The 22,860-nt window shown below is 39.1% G+C and overlaps 2 protein-coding genes and 1 pseudogene across 2 annotated transcripts in view; 2 read left to right on the plus strand and 1 right to left on the minus strand.

The window, feature by feature from the left end:
* Positions 1-2,040, minus strand: part of MIPOL1 (mirror-image polydactyly 1) — a 311,611-nt gene extending 309,571 nt beyond the window's left edge. The window contains exon 1 of the mRNA XM_032871240.1: positions 1,803-2,040. The gene's annotated coding sequence lies outside the window, so the exon portion shown is untranslated. The remainder of the gene's footprint in view (positions 1-1,802) is intronic.
* A 36-nt stretch (positions 2,041-2,076) lies between these two features.
* LOC116875658 lies at positions 2,077-9,615 on the plus strand (annotated as a pseudogene).
* Positions 9,616-15,696: 6,081 nt separating this feature from the next.
* The window catches only part of SLC25A21 (solute carrier family 25 member 21), a 486,988-nt gene continuing 479,824 nt past the window's right edge, over positions 15,697-22,860 (plus strand). Inside the window, exon 1 of the mRNA XM_032871241.1 lies at positions 15,697-15,766. Within this exon, the coding sequence (XP_032727132.1) occupies positions 15,697-15,766 (70 nt within the window). The remainder of the gene's footprint in view (positions 15,767-22,860) is intronic.

The following is a 22,860-nucleotide window of genomic DNA, read 5'->3' on the forward strand; positions in this document are numbered from 1 at the left end:
ATGTATTATATACATATTTTTTATAATGAAACACACCAGACTAAAGAAAATGTTCAGAAAATAAGAGCATATACATTTACACTAGTGTACTGTGTTTATTGTAAAAAATCTATGCATAAGTGGACTCCTACAATACAAATGCATGTTGTTCAAGGGTCAAACAGTACTTATAAAATGTTCATAGAAGTTCTATTCATAATAACCAGAAACTAGACGGAAAAATAGACGGAAACTAGACTATACAGCATAAGAACTACTGCTACAGAACTTGTATAAATCTCACAAATACAATATAGAGCAAAAGTGAGGCTCAAGGACTATTTACTGTATGATTCCATTTATATAAAGTCAATAACAGGTAAATTCATAGATGACTTTAGAACTCGACATAATAGTTACCTGTGGAAATGGGTTACACAAAGTGGGGTTTCTAAGATGCAAGTAATGCTTTTTTTTTTTTAAGATTTTATTTATTTATTTGACAGAGATCACAAGTAGGTAGAGACGCAGGCAGAGAGAGAGGAAGAGAAGCAGGCTCCCTGCCGAGCAGATAGCCCAATGCAGCTCCTGATGATGAGGGACTTGATTCCAGGACCCCAGGATCATGACCTGAGCTGAAGGCAGAGGCTTTAACCCACTGAGCCATCCAGGTGCCCCAGTAATGCTCCTTTTTGATCTACGTACTGGAAACATGAGTTTGTACACTGTGAAAATTCAATGAGCTGTACACTTAAGGTTTATGTGATTTTCTCTAAGTCCATTATACCCTAAAAATTAACACACCAAAAAGATTTTTATAAATCTATGCTTTTAAAAGAAAATTGTGTACACCCCCGTTTCAGATTTCTGACTTGCCGTCATTACTTTTCATCAATGGGGTACTTAATTTGTTATCTTATGTAGAAGTCATCTTCATTTTAATTAATTTCCTTGGTATACTATTGCACAGGACACCCAAATGATTACGTAACTGTCACCTTCAGTTAGTACTACACTAGATCCCAAGGAGAAACTTTGAAAAGCCAATTATTTATGATAATATATTAAAGTCACCTGGAGGGTGGGCGGGGGGACCTTGAAATGTGGTTTCGTTTGGCCCTTTGTTTTGGTTTACCTTTGTCTACTTCCACAGTGATGTACTCTGCATAACATGCTCAAAGGAACTTTTCAAAAAAGCCTGTTCTTGTGGGGGGAAAATTTTTTTTCTACCATCCTGCCTAATAATGCTGCTGTTACCTTGTGTCATCTAGTTCCTTCCATCCCTGGAACTTAAAATACTTCACAAATACTGTTGGGTGGTGTCATCTTCCAGAGAAATTTGGGCTCAGAGACACTGTGAACCCAAAAATTCTAATAGTATCTTTCTACAGCACGGCCCTCTGTGAAGCATCGCACTCTTTGCTGAAACTTACAAGTACGAGAACTGAAACACACAACGATTATTAAGCGACTCTCAAGGACACACAGTCAATCACAGTTTGAGCCAGGACCTGAACTCTTCAACTAACCGACACTTAAGGAAAAAACAAAAATCTGCACCCTTGAATAAATGCTCAGCTGCTGAACCCTTGTCATAGGAAACGGGAGGATGCCGAAATAACCCCAGAAAGGGGACCTGCGGGTTCCACGACGCTGACCTTTGCGTGAGCCCCATCACTCCCAGCCGTGCGGGGCCAACATTCACTGGGTGCAAATTCCGCGTAGCCCCTTCTCCTGCGCCAAGGAGGCTGAGGCCGGAAATTCCAGGGCTGAATCTAAGCCCACCCCTCCTTTTCTCCGGCCACCCACACCTCCCAGCCTACCTGTTTACCTGAGATGTGCCTGGCACTGCCTGGAGAGCTGACTGCGCGCTCGCCCAGAGTTTCTGAGGCCGGACGCGCGGCCACCACGTCAGTCAATCGACTTTCGCTCGAAGCCTCCTGACCCTGGGGCCCACCCGCCTGACGAAGTGCGCGCGCCCGCAAACGACCGGGAGTGGGGCCGTGAGGGAGGAAGCCAGCCGCACGCAGCGCGCCAGTGCCACGGGGAACCGAGGCGGAACGGGCGCCCGGCAGGGGTAGGCGGCGCGCACCGGGCATGCGCGAACCGCGGCGCCAAAGGCGCGGGGCGGGGCTTCTAGACAACCCCGGAGCTTGCAAAGTACTTGTAGGAGTTCCGAGGAAAAAGAACGCTGTTTTAGTGATTTTTCGGTGGCTGCAGCGGCTGGACGGTATGGTGGTCGGCTCCGAGACGACGGGCGCATTTTGCCAGAGCGAAATATTGTCCGGACAAAACCTAATCGAGCTAGAGGAAGGAAAGCATGTGGTTAAAAATGTGTTTTGTGGCCTCAGAGTTGGGGTTGCACTCTCCAAGAAGCTGGAGGAATTGTGGTTTCCTGCTTGGTTTGCCTGTGGTCTGGGGTAGGAGGACACTGGGGAGAGGGGGCATGTCGTGAAGTGACGGTTGGATGAAAAGAGCTGAAGAGGATTCCAGTTGGGTGAGCAAAAAGCAATACGTAACTCCTGGCCTGGGAACGTTTACAAACCGAAACTTGGAGATAGTTAACTTTTTGACTGAAGTGCTATAGGACGAGATCTGGATGCTTATGTTCAACCAATGAATTTTTTAAGACACAATGTTGAATCTTCCAGAATTAAACAAAGAATTCAGTCCTCAATTCGTGTACCTCTGTGTTGAAACAAGAAAGGACTGGCATAATTAAATAGCAGCTAGTAATTCAAATGTGGCTTTCTTGTTACACATAACGGTATTGCTTTTATAAATGTCACCTTAACTCCTTCAGACACCAAATAATTACTGAGTACATACTATATGCCTGGTACTCTTCTGGGTGTTTGTTAAGCAATGATACTGGTTTTCTGGGTTTGGGGTTTTTGTTTTTGTTTTTTTTACACATCCCTAGAGAATAGGAATACTATAAAGTGTTGAAAGTTTCCCAAGTTAATGAAAGGAATTTACACTTTAGTAAGTGCAAAAAAAAAAAAAAAAAGGAAATGAAAAAGACAAAAAAATTGAATATAAATTGGTTGGAACAGGGGTGACTGCTGGCTCAGTTGGTTCAGCGGGGTGGTGATCTTAGGTCCTGAGATCAAGACCCCCGTGGGGCCCCCGTACTCAGAAGGGGTCTGCTTAGGATTCTCTCTCTCCTTCTGCCCCTCCCCCTGCTCTCTCTCTCTCTAAAATAAATAAAATCTTCTTTAAAAATGGTCAGAACAAAATAGATTATAATATTCCCAAACTCTTAGCTATTATAGCGTAATGAACAGAGAGTGCTCTAAAGAGGTTTGTTACAGATTCAAAAATGAAATACATTTTTTCCTTACTTCAGTCAAGGTTTGAATCAGTATTTACAGACACAAAGTACCACTGAACATATGAGACAAAAAGAGGAGTGATAGAATTTGTTAGAGTAGGTGGGAAGGGCACTCCAATCAAGAATGTCCTCTGAAAAGGTTTAGGGCCAACTCAGCATGTGCAAAAGGAAGGAAAGAAAGTTGCTTTTCCTAGCTAAGGATAAGGAAAGGGGGAGAGTGACCACAACATTGAGAAAACTCAAACCTAATAATGGATTCATAGCTTAAATTTAAAGAAAGTGATTATACTATTTTTCCTCTAGGTAAAGGTACATTAACCCTAGTTTTTTAAAGCTCATCTGGGTGCTAAAAGTCTCCCACGTAATAAGAAAACCCCACGTTTTCTTTCCCTTAGGTAACTTGTTTTTTCTTCCACCTTTGGTATCCAGTGAGTTCAAACATTAGGATTTTTCTCCCTAGCCCCTCTTCTAACTTACTTGAAGTAACTCTTTAATGTTCTTTTCCTGAATGTTTCAGACCTCAATAGCTAATTTTTCCCCAAATCTCTTCCACACCACAGTCACTCATATACACATTTTTTTTTTAAGATTTTATTTATTTATTTGACATAGACAGCGAGAGAGGGAATATAAGCAGGGGAGTGGGAGAGGGAGAAGCAGGCTTCCCTCCGAGCAGGGAACCCAATGCGGGCCAATCCCAGGACTCGGGGATCACAACCAGAGCCAAAGGCAGACACATAACAACTGAGGCACCCAGGCGCCCCCATATACACATTTCTTTATTCTTTATCCTAACAGTTGCGAGCCTATAGGAAATGAAAGAGACCAATTAGAGCCTTCTTTCCTGTTCTCAAGCTAATTATCAAAGATGCTTATACCTTCATCCCTCTTATAAGTTGGGCTTTTGCAGAATTTGGCTAAGGATGAGAGGGAAAAGAAAATGAACTCTTTCTTTACAGAGAACAAAAGAATGTCTGATCATGAATGCTTTCAAGTCCCCAAGTATCTTAAGCCTCTTGCAGTGTGCCAGGTACTCCGCAATCAGTTCTAGAAATAAAATAATGAATAAAAATTATGCTTACAAGTACCTGAGGATGTCATGTGCGTTTAGTCAGGGTTCTTTAGAGAAACAGAGCAAGATTTTACATCTATATAAATCAATTGTGTTTCTATACACTAACAATAACCAATCTAAAAAGGAAATCAAGAAAATTCATTTACGTTATCATCAATAAGGATGAAAGGAAGAAAGGCTCAGCATTAAACTGAGGAGGTAACTTTTACACTGAAAACTATAACACATTGCTAAAAGAAGATACAAATAAGTGGAAAGACATCACATTTGTGAATTGGAAGACAATATTCTTAAAATGTCTATACTACCCAAAGTGATCTACAGATTCAGTGCAATCCCTATCAAAATCCCAATCGTATTTTTTGCAGAAATAGAAAAGGAAAATCCTAAAATTCACATGGAACTACGAAACACCCTGAATAGCCAAAGCAAACTTGAGAAAGAACAAAGTGGAGGCCTTACAGCTCCTGATTTCAAAACATGCTATAGACCATAATGGTCAAGTGGCATTTTCATGTCTCTTCATATAGTCTTCCTTCTGTGCATGCCTGTCTCTGTCTCTAAATTTCCCCTTTTTTATAAAGATATAATCATATTGGATTAGGATCACCCTAATGACTTCATTATAGTTTTTCTGTAAAGACCTTATTTCTAAATAATGTCTTATTCTGATGTCTTGGGGGCTAGACTTTGCATCTTTTTTGAGGGGACACAATCCAACCCATAACAACACCTTGAGAAACATGAACATGAAAACACAACATACCAAAGTAATGGAATGGAGTGAAAGCAGTGCTAAGAGGGAAATTCATAGCTGTGGATGATTATACTAAAAAAGACTTCTGAAATCAACAACTTAACTTTATATCTTAAGGAAGTAGAAAACAAGCAAACAAAACCCCAAACCAGCAGAAGGAAGGAAATAATAAAGATTACAGCCGAGAGACCTGAATATTTAAAAATTCTCATAACTTTAAGTAGATTGATTTAAAAAAAAAAAGTGAAGATGTAAATAAAATTAGAAGTAAAAGTAAGGACATTACTAGTGACCTTACAGAAATTAAAAGACTTATAAGAGAATATTAACATTTGCATGCCAACAAGTAATGAGGTGGAATGGACACATTCCTGAAACACACACATTACCAAAATTTACTCTAGAAGAAATAGAAAAATCTGAATAGACTTATAACAAGTAGAGATTGAATCCGTAATTAAAATAAAAAATAAATCCAGGACCAAATGGCTTCCCTGGAAATCCTACATTAAAAGAAGAATTAACAGTTTTACTCAAACTTTTTCAAAAAACAGAAGAGGAAATGCTCCCTGATGTACTCTATGAGTTCAGCATTATCCTGACACCAAAGTCAGACAAAGCTATCATAAGAAAACTACAGACAAGTATCCCTTATGATGCAAAATTCCCCCCAAATTACTATCAAGCCAAATTCAAAAGCACATTAAAAGGATTAAACAGGCGGACACCTGGGTAGCTCAGTCTTGCCCATCCTCTTGATTTTGGTTGTGATCTCTGGGTGGGATCAGGCCCAGTGGCAGGCTCCCAGCTCAGCACGGAGTCTATTTGAGGTTCTTTCTCTCTCCCTTTGCTCCTCTCCCTGTCCCTGCTCAGACACTCTCTCTTTCTGTCTCTCTTTTTCCTTAATTAAATAAATAAATACAATATTTTTAAAAGGATTAAATACTATGAATAAAGTGGGATTTATTCCAGAAATACAAGGGTGGTTCAACATAATCCATGTAACACATTATATTAATATAACAAAGGAGGGGCGCCTAGGTGGCTCAGTTGGTTGAGCAACTGCCTTCGGCTCAGGTCATGATCCCGGACTTCCAGGATCGAGTCCCGCATCAGGCTCCCAGCTCCTTGGGGAGTCTGCTTCTCCCTCTGACCTTCTCCTCCCTCATGCTCTCTCTCACTCATTCTCCCTCAAATAAATGAATAAAATCTTTAAAAACAAAACAAAACAAAAAAATATATAACAAAGGAAAAATACATGACCATCTCAATAGATTATAGAAAGAGCAAAATTGACAAAAGTTGACAAAAATCAACTTCCTTTTATGATAAAATACTCAGCAAAACAGGAATAGAAGGGAACTGCCTTGCTATGATAAAAAAAAATTCATGAAAAATCCACATATGACATTCAATGATAAAAGACTGAAAGCCTTCCCTCTAAGGTCAAGAACAAGACAAAGATGCCTAATATCATCACTGCTATTCATCATTGTACTGGAAATCCTAGACAGAGCAATTATGTAAGAAAAAGAAATAAAAGCATCCAAATTGGAAGGGAAGAAGTAAAACTATCCTTATTTGAAATGGCATGATTCTATATAGAGAAAATCCCCCAAAATCTGCCAAAAAATTAATACATGAATTCAAAGAGCTGTAAGTCACAAGATCAGTATACAAAAATCAATTGTTTCTGTATACCAGCAATAAATAATCTAAAAAGGAAATAAAACAATTACTTTACTACAACACCCAAAAGAATAAAATGAGTAATAAATTTAATCAAGGAGGTTTGTACAAGGAGATACAGTCTCTTTAACAGATGGTGCTGGGATAGCTGGATAACTATACGCAAATGGATGAGTTTGGATGCCTTTTTCACTCTATATGCAGGCATACTTCGTTTTGTTGCACTTTGCTTTATTGCATTTCACAGATAGTGTGTTTTTTTTTTTTACAAATTGAAGATTTGTGGCAACTCTACATCAAGTAAGTATATTGGTGCCATTTTCCCAACAATATTTGCTCACTTTGTGACTCTGTCATATTTTGGTAATTCTTGCAATATTTCAAACTTTTTCATTATTTGTCATTCAGATCTGTGATCGATGATCTTTGATGTTACCACTGTAATTATTTTGGAGTCACCATGAACCATGCCCATGTAAGATAACAAATTTAATCATTAAATGTTGTATATGTTCTGACTAGTCCACCAACCAGCCATTCTTCCATCTCTATCCCTCTCTCTAGGCCTCCCTATTTCCTAAGAGACAACAATATTTAAATTATACCAATTAATAGCTTTATAATCTCCTCTAAGTGTTCAAGTGGAATGAAGAGTCACATGCCTCTCACTTTAAAACAAAGGCTAGAAATGATTAAGCTTAGTGAGGAAGACATGATGAAAAGCCAACATCAGCTGAAAGCTAGGACTCTAGAGCCAAAAGGTCAAGTTGTGAATACAAAGGAAAAGTTCTTGAAAGAAATAAAAGCTCTACTCCAGGGAACACATGAACAAAAGCAAAGCAGTCTTATCACTGAAATGAAAAAAAATTGTAGTGGTCTGGATAGAAAATCAAATCAGACACAACATTCCTTTAAGCCAAAGCCTAATCCAGAACAAGACCCTAACTCTCTTCAGTTCTATGAAGCCTGAGAGACATGAGGAAGCTGCAGAAGAAAAGCCTGAGTATAAGAAAAGAAGACATAGGGGCACCTGACTACCTCAGATGGTACCTTTGGCTCAGGTCATGATCTCCAGGTCCTGGGATCTACTCCATGTTGGGCTTCCAGCTCATTGGGGAGTCTGCTTCTTTCTCTCCCTCTGCCTCTCCCCCTGCTTGTGTTCTCTCTGTCTCTCTCTCACTTTCTCTCAAATGAATAAATAAGATCTTTAACAAAGATGAAGAAGAATTAGAAGAAGAAGAAAAAGGCAGCATCTCCATAACATAAAAGCACAAGGTGAAGCAGCAACATATCCAGAAGATCTAGCTAATTAATGAAGGTAGCTGCACTAAACAAATTTTCAAGGCAAATGAAACAGCCTATTGGAAGAAGATACCACCTAGGATTTTCATAGATAGAAGTCAATGCCTAGCTTCTAAATCTTCGAAGAACAGGCTGACTCTCTTATTAGGGTCTAATGCAGCTGGTGACATTAAATTGAAGCTAAAGCTTACTCAGCATTCTACAGTTCCTAGAGCCCTTAAGAACTAAGCTTTATCTACTCTGCCTGTGCTTTAGAAATGTAGCAATGAAACCTGGCTGATAGTGCATCTGTTTATAACATGGTTTACTGAATATTTTAAGCCTACCATTGAGACCTGCTGCCCAGAAAAAAGAATTTCTTTTAAAATATTATAGCTCATTGACAATGCACCTGGTTGCCTTAGAGCTCTGATGGAAATATACAGTGAGATTAATGTTGTTGTTTTTTCTTTTTTTATGCCTAACACAACATCTATTTTGTAGCCCACAGATCAAGAAGTATTTTTAACTTTCAAGTCTTACTATTTAAGAAATACATTTTATAAGGCCATAGCAGCAATAGGTAGTGACTCCTTTGATGGATCTGGGCAAAGTAAATTGAAAACTTTTTGGAAAGGAGTCACCAGTCTAGATGTCATTAAGAATATTTGTGATTCATGGGAAGAGGTCAAAATATCAACATTAACAGGAGCTCAGAAGAAGTTGATTTCAACCCTCAATGATGACTTTGAAGGATTTAAGACCTCAGTGGAAGAAGTAACTATAGATGTGGTGGACAGAGCAAGAAAACTAGAATTCAAAGTGGAGCCTGATGATGTGACTGACTTGCTGCAATCTTGCGATCAAACTTTAACAGATAAGTTACTTCTTACAGATGAAAAAGAAAAAAAAAAGGGGGCACCTGGGTGGCTCAGTGGGTTAAAGCCTCTGCCTTCAGCTCAGGTCATGATCCCAGAGTCCTGGGATCGAGCCCCACATCGGGCTCTCTGCTCAGCAGGGAGCCTGCTTCCTCCTCCTCTCTCTCTCTCTCTCTGCCTGCCTCTCTGCCTACTTGTGATCTCTGTCAAATAAATAAATAAAATCTTTAAAAAAATATATATATATATAAAAAGAAAAAAAGTGGCTTCTTGAGATGGAATCTATTAATAAAGATGCTGTGAAGATTGTTGAAGTGAAAACAAAGGATTTAACATAGGACACAAACTTAGTTGATAAAGCAGTAGCAGGGTTTGAGAAGATGGACTTTAATCTGCTGTGGTTAAAATGCTGTCAAAGAACTTTGCATGCTACAGAGAAATCATTTGTGAGAGGAGGAGTTCACTAGATGTGGCAAATGTCATTATCTTATTTTAAGAAATTGCCACAACCACCCAACCTTCAGCAAACAAGGTCCTAATCAGTCAGCAGCCATTAACACTGAGGCAGGAGCCTCTACCAACAAAGAGATTAAGACTTGCTGAAAGCATAGATGATGGTTAGCATTTTTAGCAATAAAGTAATTTTTCAATGAATGCATGTATGTTGTTTTTTAGAAAAAATGCTATTGCACATTTAATAAAGTATAGTATAATGTAAACATAACTTTTCTATGCACAGGGTAACCAAAAAATTCATTTGACTTTATTGTGACATTTGCTTTATTATATTGGTCTGGAAATGAACCCACAATATCTCAGTAGTATGACTGTACAAAAATTAACACAGAATTGACCAACAACCTAAATAAAGGCTAAAATTATAAAGCTATTACAAGAAAATATCAGATTAAATCTTTATTACCTTGGATTTGGCAGCAGATTCTTTGGCACCAAAAGCATAAAGAACAAAAGAACAAATAGATAAATTGGATTTCATCAAAATTAAAAACTTTTGTGCATCAAAGGACATTATCAAGAAAGCTCACAGAATTGGTGAAACATTGGCTAAACATATATCTGATAAGAGTTTAATATCCAGAATATATAAAGAATTCTTACAATACAGTAATAAAGACAACCCAATAAAAAAACGAGCAATTGGGTGCCTGGGTGGCTCAGTGGGTTGAGCCCCTGCCTTCAGCTCAGGTCATGATCTCAGGGTCCTGGGATCGAGTCCCGCATTGGGCTCTCTGCTCGGCAGGGACCCTGCTTCCCTCTCTCTCTCGCTCTGCCTGCCCCACTGCCTACTTGTGATCTCTCTCTGTCAAATAAATAAATAAATAAAATCTTTAAAAAAAAATGAGCAATAGACTGGAATAGATATCTTACCAAAGAAGAGAGATGAACGGTCACCAAGCATGTGAAAAAGATAGCCAAATTCATTGGTCATTGAGGAAACACAAATTAAAGCCACAAATGTGATACCACCTCCTCACATAGACTAGGATGGCTATAATTTAAAAAAAAAAAAAAAAAGGAAAATAAGTTTGAGAGAAATGTGGAGAAGTAGGAAGGCTTTACATTTCTTTGGATATATAAAATAGTATAGCCACTGCTGGGGCACCTGTGTGGCTCTGTTGGTTAAATGTCTGACTCTTGATTTCAACTCAGGTCATGATCTCAGGGTTGTAGGGTCAGGCCTTGCATAGAGCCTGCTTAAGATTCTCTCCCTTCCTCTCCTCTTCCCACCTCAGTCTCCTAAACTGTCAAATAAGGCATCGATTAAAGTCTTCCAGGTTTGTCATCTTATGCTTCTAAAAAGTTAAAATAGGCTTCACTTATATGAGTTCTTTTTTACTTAAACCCATGATTCTCCACTAAGGACATTTTTGCCCTGGAGGGAACACTTAGCAATGTCTGGAGACATTTCTGGTCGTCACAACTGGGGATAGAGGAGCTACTGGCAGCTAATGGGTACAGGCTAGGGATGCTGCTAAAAATACTGCACTGCACAGGACAGTCTCCCACAACAAAGAATTATGTGGCCCAAAATGTTAATGGTGCCATTGCTGAGATACCCTGACTTAATAAACAGAAAATTCATACCAGTCTCACATATGCAATTTGTGACACTGAAGTTAGTGCTTTTCTAACTTCAGATATATAAAATTCCAGATCCAGCTAATCAATTCCTTGTTTACCAAAGTCAAGGATGCTACAAGCTACTTACTCTGAATGATTTTACATTTTGATTTTTTCGTATGGGTAGAAAAGCTAAAATTAAAATTAGAACGTAATAACAACATAACTAGCAATTCAGAAAGAGGCCCTCTCAATTATACTTAGGTTCAAATAATACCTCAAATTCTCAGTATGACTTCAGGCAAGTTACTTAACTAGCCAGTATAAGAATATTTCTGTCACAGGGATATTGTGAATGAGATAATGGGTTATAAGTAAGCATTAAATGAAGGTTTTCGTTATTCCAATTTGCTAGGCAGGCTAAATATGGCTGGAAAGTTGCAGGTTGCTCTTTACTTTTCCAGAATTTCCCTGATATCCCCCTTCCCAATTCTCTTTTAATTTCTTCTTTCTAATCTGCTGTGAACCAAGATATTAGACTTCTACCCTACCAACCTTTTTAGAACTGGGTCTAAGACTAGCTCTATGTGAAGTCCTGGAACGCTCCTAAGAGCAAAGTGCATGGCTTTCTGCATGTTGACTGGTTAGAGGCCTTAACTTCTAGGTTCCCAGGTATGTCCCAAATAATAGAAGTCTGTTATATGTATGACCTATTATATCACAATAAAATATTGAAAAAAGTTTCCCAAGTAATTATTTTGTTCATTCTGTCCAGCAAAGTCCCTTGGAATTTAGAAATGAAAATCTAATGCACCAGAACCTAAGATCTGTCCTAAAAATACAATAACTTGGTATTTGTAAGGTATAAACCACTGAGAGCTTAGAGCGCTGATAATCAGACCTACAAATTTTAAAACCTGTCTTTCACTTGCAAATAGCATTGCTTCAATATTTATAATACTTCTGTAAAAGAATATTATGGAATAATAGATTTTTCACTAGTTTAAGAGTTACAATCTCGTCTATCCATCAAGATTTCTTATTCTTGTGTCCATACACACTCTTTTCAACTTTCCACTCTATTCTATGATAGGCTCCATGTGTGCCAAATTCTACATTTGTGTGTCTGTGTTTTGACACCTAAATAAAAGAATCTATGGATGGGGCACCTGGGTGGCTCAGTGGGTTAAGCCTCTGCCTTCGGCTGAGGTCATGATCCCAGAGTCCTGGGATGGAGCCCCGCATCGGGCTCTCTGCTCCATGGGGACCCTCTTCCCCCGACCCCCTCTCTCTGCCTGCCTCTCTGCCTGCTTGTGATCTCTGTCAAATAAATAAATAAAATCTTAAAAAAAAAAAGAATCTATGGGCCTACAGTGGCTATGTATCTTTCAATAAATGATATTTTAAAATGTGGGTCCAGTCATAGTACAAGTACCACAGGGTTATACTGTATTTTCTAGTTAGACACTGATGAAGTAAACTTTAAGTCTGAGGAAAACAAAATTTTTCAAAATGAGCAAATACTGTCATTTTATTTATTTATTTATTTAATTTATTTTTCAGTGACTCCACATTTATTAGGAAAAGCACTGTCATTTTAAATATAATTCTTCATTCCTTCACCTATCCCCCAAATGGCATACACTGCTGATTTTTTCCCAATATATTCTCCCCTTCTTCCATAATGTTTGTTTTTGTTTTTTTCCCTAGACTTATTGCCACACAGCAAAATACTACTTTCCCAATTTCCCTTATATCTCTTATGGCCAAGTTCTGACCAATGAGATCTATGTATATAGATAAAATAATATAATGTAAAAATATAAGCTTGGGGTGCTTCAGTGGTACAGTTGGTTAAACATCCAATTCTTGGTTTGGGCTCAGGTCATGATCTCAGGGTCGTGAATCCAGCTCTGCCTCAGGGAAGTCTGCCTAAAAGTCTCTTCCTTTCCACTTACCCCACCTTTTTACCCTCCTCCCATCCACGTGCAGGGTCTCTCTTTCCAATAGATCCTAAAAAAAAAAAAAAAAAAAAATATATATATATATATATATATATATATATATATATATAAGCTTGATACTTCAGCAGTTTTGCTCTAATATCAGGACATTACAGCTTTATATAAAATAACAATAGAAAGAATAATTGTGATGGGTTAAGTCTAGAGTATCTGACACAGTAGGTCAAATAAATTTTACTTTTTTTTTTTTTTTCCTCAGTGCTAAACTTTGCAGCATTCTGATACCGGGCCATAAGCAAATTGGGCTGCAGATAAGAGATACATCCCATAATAAAAGCTCTCAGAATAATGGGTATTTGTTGACTCTGGATGGACACTGGCTAACTCCCAAGCTTCAGAATATTTTTACACCTAGACCCTATACCCTCAACTACTATAGAGGCATAGGACTAGATTACATGTGACATCAGGCTTTGCTTTTTTTAAAAAAAACTCAATAAAATCAGTTCAAAGAGGCTAAAAATTGGTAGCAATTTTCTAAAGGTATTTGGAACTATGCCTAGGAGAGTCTTCTCACTAAATTTACAGATGTTGATAGACAAAGGTCTTAGTGAGGCCACAAATCTGCATCCACCTCCTCAGGATAAGATATTCAGAGATTAATGTACTGACAGAATTGGTTAAAAGTCTATCTTTATATTGATACAACTGTAAAAAAAAAAAAAGATTATCTTTAAATCTTCACCTGGGAGAATTATTGTATTTCCTAAATTATGGCCTGTGGCCAATATTTAAATCTATAATCCCACTGCAATTAGAAGAGGGAATCCTGGAATCAAATCCCAGCAATATTAACTCATTTATGATGCTGGGAAACTCAGTTTCCACATTGGAAAATGAGGGAAACGTTTTCTGAGGTCTGAAATTCTGATTTTAGTGCTCAGTATCTAATAGGTTCTCAAAATTTGTTGATGTGACTCTATATTGCACTCTGGACCGTGAATTTAATTAGTCAAAAGCTGAAACATTCTTCAAAAGCTTTTATTTTAGTTAAACAGCAAAAATTTCTCTAAACTATTTCTTTGTAAACATTTCAAACTTAGCTATTTAGTCAAATATTTAATCAAATATGAGAAAATTTATTTTGGTATTAACTGGTCCATAAGCAGCAAGTCTACCCAACTTCTTACTTTTAACAATTTGCCCGTCAGATATCTAATATTAACAGCTTTTAATAGCTCAGACTCAGAAATAAAAACAAAATACGAAACTATTGTATTTTGCATTTAATTGGAAAGCATACATATTAAGTTTTAACCATATTACATCCCTGGTATTCAACTATTTTTGGTTTTCAAAATTGGCAATATTATATGGTTCAAACTGAATATATTTAGTATTAAATACAACGCTTAAGAAAAAATATGACAATAGGAGTTCCAAATCCTCTCATTCTGCCTTTTACTAGGATCATTTCCTACCTATTAGGGGTATGGCAGGTATTTTTCTAAAATTTCATAATGGGCCCAGTATGCTTCTGCTGCGCAACTCTGCCTCTAAAATTTCATAACATTGTGTCTCTTCTACATAGCATTTGTAGCTTGTGGTTTAAAAAATAGTATAAATTATTACGTTTTGCCAAATATTCTAAAGGGCTGGTACGGATAATTAAATGTTTTAGAGAAAGAATATACTGATAGTTGCTTAATATTCCTTGATTATTTAGCTCTGTGGTTCACAACCTTTAACGTTCCTAAGCCCTGGAGAACGTACTAAAACACAGGTTTCTGAGCCCTATAACCAGAGATTCTGATTCAGTACATTGGGATGGGCCATGAATTTGCCTTACTTACAAACTCTCCCGTTAGGCTTATGTTGCCAGATCTTAACCTCATACTTCCAGAAACACTGATGTGGAGTACTGAAGACACTTCTTTGTAACAAGGCCTCTTCTTTATTTTGGTCATTCAGTAAATAAAACTCAAGCTGATGAGGTGTGAGAAATTCCCTTACGCCAGAGCCCTTTCTTTGTAAAGGACTGCACTTACTTAATTGTAAGGTGATTGTGAATTGATTTGCTCTGACCCAGTCTCTACAGCCCACAACTGCAGACAGCTAACTCCGAAGGGCCGCATTCACCTGTCCGGCCTTGAGAACCTCCCAGAGCGCTGGCTTGCGGGGAGGGCAAGGGTCGCCCCAGCGCCGCTGCAAGGCCAGGCTCGCTTCTTTGCAAGCTTTATCAGAGGCCGCCCGTCCAGCTAGACAAACTGTAGGAGACTCTGATAGGGAAGCGCGTGAGCGCCAATCTAGAAGACCAAACTCGACCCACCGCGGGCGGCCCACCCAACCCCATCCGCGAGTCTTCTCTTCGCCAGGGTCCTTCTTGGAGCCCACCGAGCCTAGGAGGGGTGACAGAGAGCCCCTCGAAGGGGTGCAGCGGGCAGGTACCGACCCGCCAGAGATCACGCAGCGAGCCTGAGCCTTGAGCCGCCACCTCCGAGCAGTCGTCGGATTGCCGCTTCACCGGGAGCCACTTGGCGCTAGGACCTATCCAGAGCCGGCTCTGTCCGGATCCGAGGAGTTCCTACAAGCCCGCACAGAGGCCGGAGAACTCGCCCACCCCTCTCGGCACGCTCCCTCTTGCCCCGCTTGTGAAGATGTCCGCCAAGCCCAACACCGGCTTCGTGAAAGAGGCTTCTCGCCAGATCCTGGCCGGTGGTTCCGCTGGTAAGGTCGCCCCGCCCCGCCGCGGGCCTGTTGCTTTTCCCTTCGCGTGTCCCGAAAACTTTACTCAGGCCAGTCTCCCTAGAGAAGTTTCTCCTCTGAATTCCTTGCTGCCCTAGCGGCGCGGAGCCCGCCGTGTGCGAAAGCAAAGGAGGCCGGGAGCGGGCGGTGGACGCTGGGCGCCCCAGGTCAAGTCCCCTCCGCCCCGCGCCGCCGCTCTCCGGGGCCCCGCCTCCCGGGTGGCGAGCCGGGGAAGCGAGCGAGGTAGCCTCAAGGCCTGCAGTTTGGAGGAGGCCTTTCTGCCTGGCTGGTTACTTGAAATGATCCAGTTACGCTCAGACTTCCTCTTGCTCTCAGTTGTAGGAGCTTTTTTGTTCTGGGTAAGTCAGGTTTTACAGAACTCCTGTCTCCCTCATTCAGTACAGCCCTCAGGACTCCACAGGTCTTCTCCTTGCAGGGGTGCTTGCTGGGGGCGGGCGGGAGGGGTGCTCTTCGCGCCTGAAATGGGCATACTAAAATTAAATGCATACGTTAACACAGATAAACACGTTTGGTATAATGGGTTCACGTTAATTTATGGAGAGTTATGCTGTGGGGAAAAAACTTCAGAAAACATTTGTTAGAACGAATCGTGGAAACAGTTACTATGTGTGGCTAGAGAAAGTCACCAACCCAGGAGATTATGTTGTGTGAATGTGTGTTAAAGATATTTTAAAACAAATTATGAGTTAATTGAAAATTTAATTTTTCCTAACTCTGCATTTTATTTTAAATTTATAAAGTAATTACTGTAATTCACTCATCACCATAAAACATTTTTATAAATGTAGAGAGTCTGTTAATAATTTGTACTGTGGCAACTCTAGTAAATCATATTAAGAGTGACTAGATGTCCACTGTTTAACATCAACTAGTAAAATTTATTTTCAAACTTGGACTTTTTATAAAGGCCTATTATAAATTATGACTAGTTATCAGTATGTCATGGACTGCTTGCCTCTCAGGAGTACAGGCAGCCAGATGTTTCAGTTACCGTCTGTACACTTTCCTAAAGATATTTCACTAATATGACAGTCAAGGCATTCATATCTTATATGTGATTGTGCTTTGTTTGTCCGTAATAATGACTTTAGTGGCCCCACTGTCTACTTTTTTAGTTGTTTCCCCAGAGGGATGATGAATTTTTACCAATTTACTCACCATTTGGCCAATTTCACAATGTCCAAGACTCTGCCAGCTGTTCCCAACTTAGTTGATTTAGAGTCCACGACCCTGATCAAAGAAAACTTAGCTGTCCCAACAGGACAATAAGGCTAATTGGTGAACATCCTACCCTATGACTAATGATTCAGAAACATCTGTAATTGGCTTGGATGATCATACTCTATTTTGGACACAGCTGAATTCCAGGGATGAGTGTTGATCAAACTGTAATCCTGCTTACACTGTTTTGGATGATAAACATCTGGCACAAATATGTGTGATTCCATCGTATTCTTACAGTTGTAACTAATCTGAATGAAAATTAATACATTTCTAAGAGAGTAAACATAGTATAGTTGATTTATATATTTTGTACTATGTAATTTTGATAAATGACTAATTTATACTTTCATCATAGTGTAGAAAAAGAGTCATGTTTTCTTCTATTGGGCAATATCATTTCATAAAATTTTATATTTATTGGACTTTAATAAATGCATACTAATCATATTATATATACTAGGCCAAGGGCCAAAAAGAAATTAATATACAAGAGAAGTGGAATTTTAATAAATACAGAAAATTCATTTGAATCTCTAGGGCTGGGGTTCTCATGACTGATAATGTCATCAAATGCAACTCCTTTATGTATGCATTATATGACCTTTTGAGGGTTAAGGTTAACCGTGCATTCTGGTTTTCTTAAGGGGAAAAAAAAAAGCTGGGAAGGTTTATTGGAGAAGTTCCATATCTCATGGAATTCAAGGTCTTGATGCATTCCTGGAAGAGACTGCCATCAGGAGCTAGAGCACTGAGGGGAACTCAGGAAGTCTGAGTTCTCTTACCCTTCCTCACTTTGTCAAGGGGTTAAGCATTTCCAAGGCAGCAGAGTGGTGGTTAATAATAGGGTCACAGGTAATACTAATACAGTTGTTGGGACGGCTTGCCATACTTCCATAAATTTGCCTATTAAGGAGTAAATATGCCCAAATGGATTCAGACACTTAATTACTTATAAAGATGGGAAAAGCAAGTCATTATGGTGTCAGTTCCCTGGGTCCCATTTTCCACAGATGACACCAAACTGAAGGGGCCTGATGATACATAGTGTGAGTGATAGGTCACTCTGGTGTTGGGAAAGCACGTCAACCACAGCCAGACAGTCTTACCCACTTACACTGAAGGCTGCAACTTTCCCTAAGTGCAAGTGTGGTGGCAAGCTTTGTATTCAACTGACACTAGGGAGATAGACGAGAAATGGCCTTATGACAGTATTCCATGAGATAACGGGAGAAACCGCTTCTCAGCTCTTCCCCACCCATCTGCTTATCTTCCCTTAGGGCAGAGGAAATCACAGGGCATTCTGCCAAGAATCAGGTCAGACTGTGACCTACCCTTCCTGTAGGGTTATTTGGAGATGTGCAAGGTTGTCAGCATGCCAGGCTGTGGAACTCTTTCCCTGTGCTCTTCTGGTGCCTTCGTTAGTCTTTTTTTCTTACAATTGACTGCTCTTTCCCACTCTCCCATCTACAGGACAGAGTGTGGTTCCTAACAGCTCTTGAATTTATATGTTCTTGACTTCCCGTTCTGTAGAGACAGTGAGGGACTGACTTGCTTTTTTATTTCAGTGTTTGAGTAAAAGCATGGGGAAGACTAAAGATAACCCAATTTTGGACATGGACCCACCTTTGCCACCCATCAGTTGTGCTGCCCATGTGGATGAGTGGGGCAGCAGTGGGCATGGAGACTTCAGGGGAGATTTATCTTACAGAGAAGCCAGACACATCATGAGATGGATAATAGATGTCTTTCATCACAATATACGTCTGTCTTTCATTATAAGATGGTTTGTGATATTTGCATTTAAAAGACCAAAGAGATCAATGCACTGACAGTTGCTCGGACAGTATACATCTAAAGACTGGCCTTGAACTTATAGCTATAGGTAATATATAAAGTTATTTTTAACCAATGGTAATTTTGTTTTATGGTTTTATACCATACGAGCTATGCTCAAGACAAGTCAATATGAATTGAAGTTTTACAGAGCAGGCTTCCAGTCTGTATTTTCAGCTTCAGGTAATCACTTAAGATTCACATGAAAAAATAGAACCCAATGATGAGAGCTTCAGGAACATCAGCAAGGCCAAACACTGCAGAAGAGGTAAGGGTGTGAATGAGAAGAGGCCATTGTATTACACCCTAGGTCTGTGGATGAGCCACAGCAGGCACATGGTAGCACTGGAAGCTTGCCTAAAAAGTAAGATCTCAGTCTCACTCCAGACCTGCCATATCAGAATCTGCATTATAGGAAGGACTCCAAGTCACTGGTCTGCTCTTTCCAGTTTTAGAAGCACTGCATTAGAAGACCTTTGAGGAAAAGAGATTTTATAGAGGGGAACCAGATTGGCAGAGGATTACAAGTTAAAGCATTCTTGGTTTTCATTGCTGACCAGAGAGAGAAGACTGAATTCTGTACACCTTATTATATGCTCCCAATTTAGCTGTCAGTCTTATTTTCGTCCTCTCCTACACATGCTATTCAGTTTCTGCTAAATAGATCCGTTCACTGTACTTGAGTATTACCTATACCTTTGCACTTTAAATCACGATGCCTGGAATGTCTTCCTCTTATTTTCTCTACCTATTGAAATCCTATCTATTTTCCAAGGTCTAACTTGAATATGATTTTCTGCATGAATGTTTCCCAGATGTCCTCTACAGCCTCATCCAGCTTAACATTCTCATTAACATGTGAATGGCACAAGTAATCAAAATAACTAACATTTATTGAGTAAATACTAACTTAGACTCAGTTCTAAGCTTTACATATATCAGCATGTTTAATCCTCATCACAACTCCAGGATGAAGAAACTGATGCACAGAGGGCCTAATTAATTCGCCATTGGTTACATAAGCATGCAACCCTTTCTGTTGGAAATCAGGATAGGAGAGGGATGAGAAAGATATTTTTTCCATCGTCAGATGTTTTTAGAATTTGGAGAGATCAAATCAAGTCTATCCCTTACTATTTCTATATTTCTTAATAGTTTACATCCCTTAAAAGAGCTATTTTATCTACAAATACAATTCTTACAGACTTTCTGCTAAATAGTATATTTCTCTTTCTAAATAATTTCGGGTGTATAGGTGCAAAATTAGTTTTTAGCAAAGAGAAAGTTCTCAATCCATCTAGGGCCTAAATGTGCAGTTGGGCGTGTTACATACTGAAAAAAGGCTCTGGCCACTGGAGCAAGTGGGAGCTGAAATCTTATTCATAATCCATGTATCTTAGAGTTATAGATGAATCCATCTGGGGGAGTAGGGACGTCTTTTTCTTTTTAAAAAAATTTACTTATTTTTAAATTTAAATTCGATTAATATATAATATACTAGTTTCAGAGGTAGAGTTCAGTGATTCCTCAGTCTTATATAATACCCAGTGCTCATTAAGTCACATGCCCTCCTTAATGTCCATCACCCAGTTACCCCAACCCCCAACCCCTCACCTCCAGGAACCCTCAGTTTGTTTCCCAAGATTAAGAGTCTCTTATGGTTTGTCTCCTCTCTGATTTCATCAGTTTTATTTTTCCCTCCCTTCCCCTATGATCCTCTGTTTTGCTTCTTATTACACATATGAGTGAGATCATATGATAATTGTCTTTCTCTGACTGACTTATTTCACTTAGCTTAATATCCTCTAGTTCCATCCACATCATTGCAAATGGCAAGATTTCATATTTTTTGATGGCTGAATAGTATTCCCTTGTATACACACATACCACATCTTCTTTATTCATTTATCTGACGATGGACATCTGGGCTCTTTCTATAGTTTGGCTATTGCAGACATTGCTGCTATAAACATTGGGGAGCATTTACCCCTTCTGATCACTACATTTTTATCTTTGGGGTAAATACCCAGCAGTGCAGTTGCTGGGTTGTATGGTAGCTCTGTTTCCAACTTTTTGAGGAACCTCCATCTGTTTTCCAGAGGGGTTGTACCAGCTTGCATTCCCACCAGCAGTGTAAGAAGGTTCCCCTTTTTTTGCATCCTTGTCAACATCTTTTGTTTCCTGACTTGTTAATTTTAGCCATTCTGATCAGTGTGAGATGGTGTCTCATTGTGGTTTTGATTTGCATTTCTCTGATGCTGAGTAATGTTGAACATTTTTTTCATGTGTCTGTTCATCTTTTTGTGGGTCTTCTTTGGAGAAATATCTGTTCATGTCTTCTGCCCATTTCTTGATCTGATTATTTGTTATTTGGATGTTGAGTTTGATCAGTTCTTTATAGATTTTGGATACTAGCCCTTTATCTGATAAATACCTTCTCCCATATGCAAATACCTTCTCCCATTCTGTGGGTTGTCTTTTGATTTTGTTGACTGTTTCCTTTGCTGTGCAAAATCTTTTTATCTTGATGAAGTCCCAGTAGTTCATTTTTGTCTTTGTTTCCCTTACCTTTGGAGACATGTCTAGCAAGAAGTTGCTGCGGTTCTCCTCTAGGATTTTGATGGATTCCTGTCTCATTTAGGTCTTATATGCATTTTGAATCTATTTCTGTGTGTAGTGTAAGGAAGTGGTCCAGTTTCATTCTTCTTCACGTGACCATCCAATTTTTCCAACACCATTTGTTGAAGAGATTGTCTCTTTTCCATTGGATGTTCTTTCTTCTTTTGTCAAAGATTAGTTGACCATAGTGCTGAAGGTCCATTTCTGGGTTCTCTATTCTATTCCATTGATCTATATGTCTGTTTTTGTGCAAGTACCATACTGTCTTGATGATGACAGCTTTGTAATAGAGCTTGAAGTCTGGAATTGTGATCCCTCCAGTTTTGGTTTTCTTTTTCAACATTCCTCTGGCTATTTGGGGTCTTTTCTGTTTCCATACACATTTTAGGATTATTTGTTCCAGCTCTGTGAACAAAGTTGATGGTATTTTGACAAGGATTTTCCTTGAATGTACAGATTGCTCTAGGTAGCAAAGACATTTTAACAATATTTGTTCTTTGTGTTGTGATGAGCACTGGGTATTATATACAATTAATGAATCATTGAACACTACATCAAAAACTAATGACATAGTATATGTTGGCTAATTTAAGAATATAATTGAAAAAAACAAAAAAAAACCCCACGAATATTTGTTCTTCTAATCCATGAACATTTTTTTTTTCATTTCTTTTTGTCTTCCTCAATTTTTTTCATGAGTGTTCTGTAATTTTCTGAGTACAGCTCCTTTGCCTCTTTGGTTATGTTTATTCCTAGATATCTTATGGTTTTTGGCATAATTGTAAATGGGATCGATTCCTTCATTTCTCTTTCTTCTATGTCATTATTAGTGTATAGAAATGCAACTGATTTCTGTGCATCAATTTTATATCCTGCCACTTTGCTGAATTCCTGTATGAGTTCTAGCAATTTTGGGGTAGAGTCTTTTGGGTTTTCCACATAGTATCATGTCATCTGGGAAGAATGAGAATTTGACTTCTTTGTCCATTCAGATGCCTTTTATTTATTTATTTGTTTTTTGTGTTGTCTGATTGCTGAGGCTAGGACTTCTAGTACTGTGTTGAACAGCAGTGGTGATAGTGGACATTCCTGCCATGTTCCTGACCTTAGGGAAAAAGCTCTCAGTTTTTCCCCATTGGGAATGATATTTGCTGTGGGCTTTTCCTATATGGCTTTTATGATATTGAGTTATGTTCCTGCTATGCCTACACTGGTGAGAGTTTTAATGAGGAAAGGATGCTCTACTTTGTCAAAGGCTTTTCCTGCATCTGTTGAGAGGATCAGATGGTGCTGAGACATCTTTTTCTGTTTCTCATAATGACCAAAGGGATTGGTAGCAACCTGACAGCGATACTGATAGACTCCCGCCCCCCCCAACT

This window comes from Lontra canadensis, unplaced genomic scaffold (assembly GCF_010015895.1).
Source record: "Lontra canadensis isolate GAN:19392208 unplaced genomic scaffold, GSC_riverotter_1.0 scaffold42, whole genome shotgun sequence".
In the NCBI taxonomy this organism is placed as follows: domain Eukaryota; kingdom Metazoa; phylum Chordata; class Mammalia; order Carnivora; family Mustelidae; genus Lontra; species Lontra canadensis.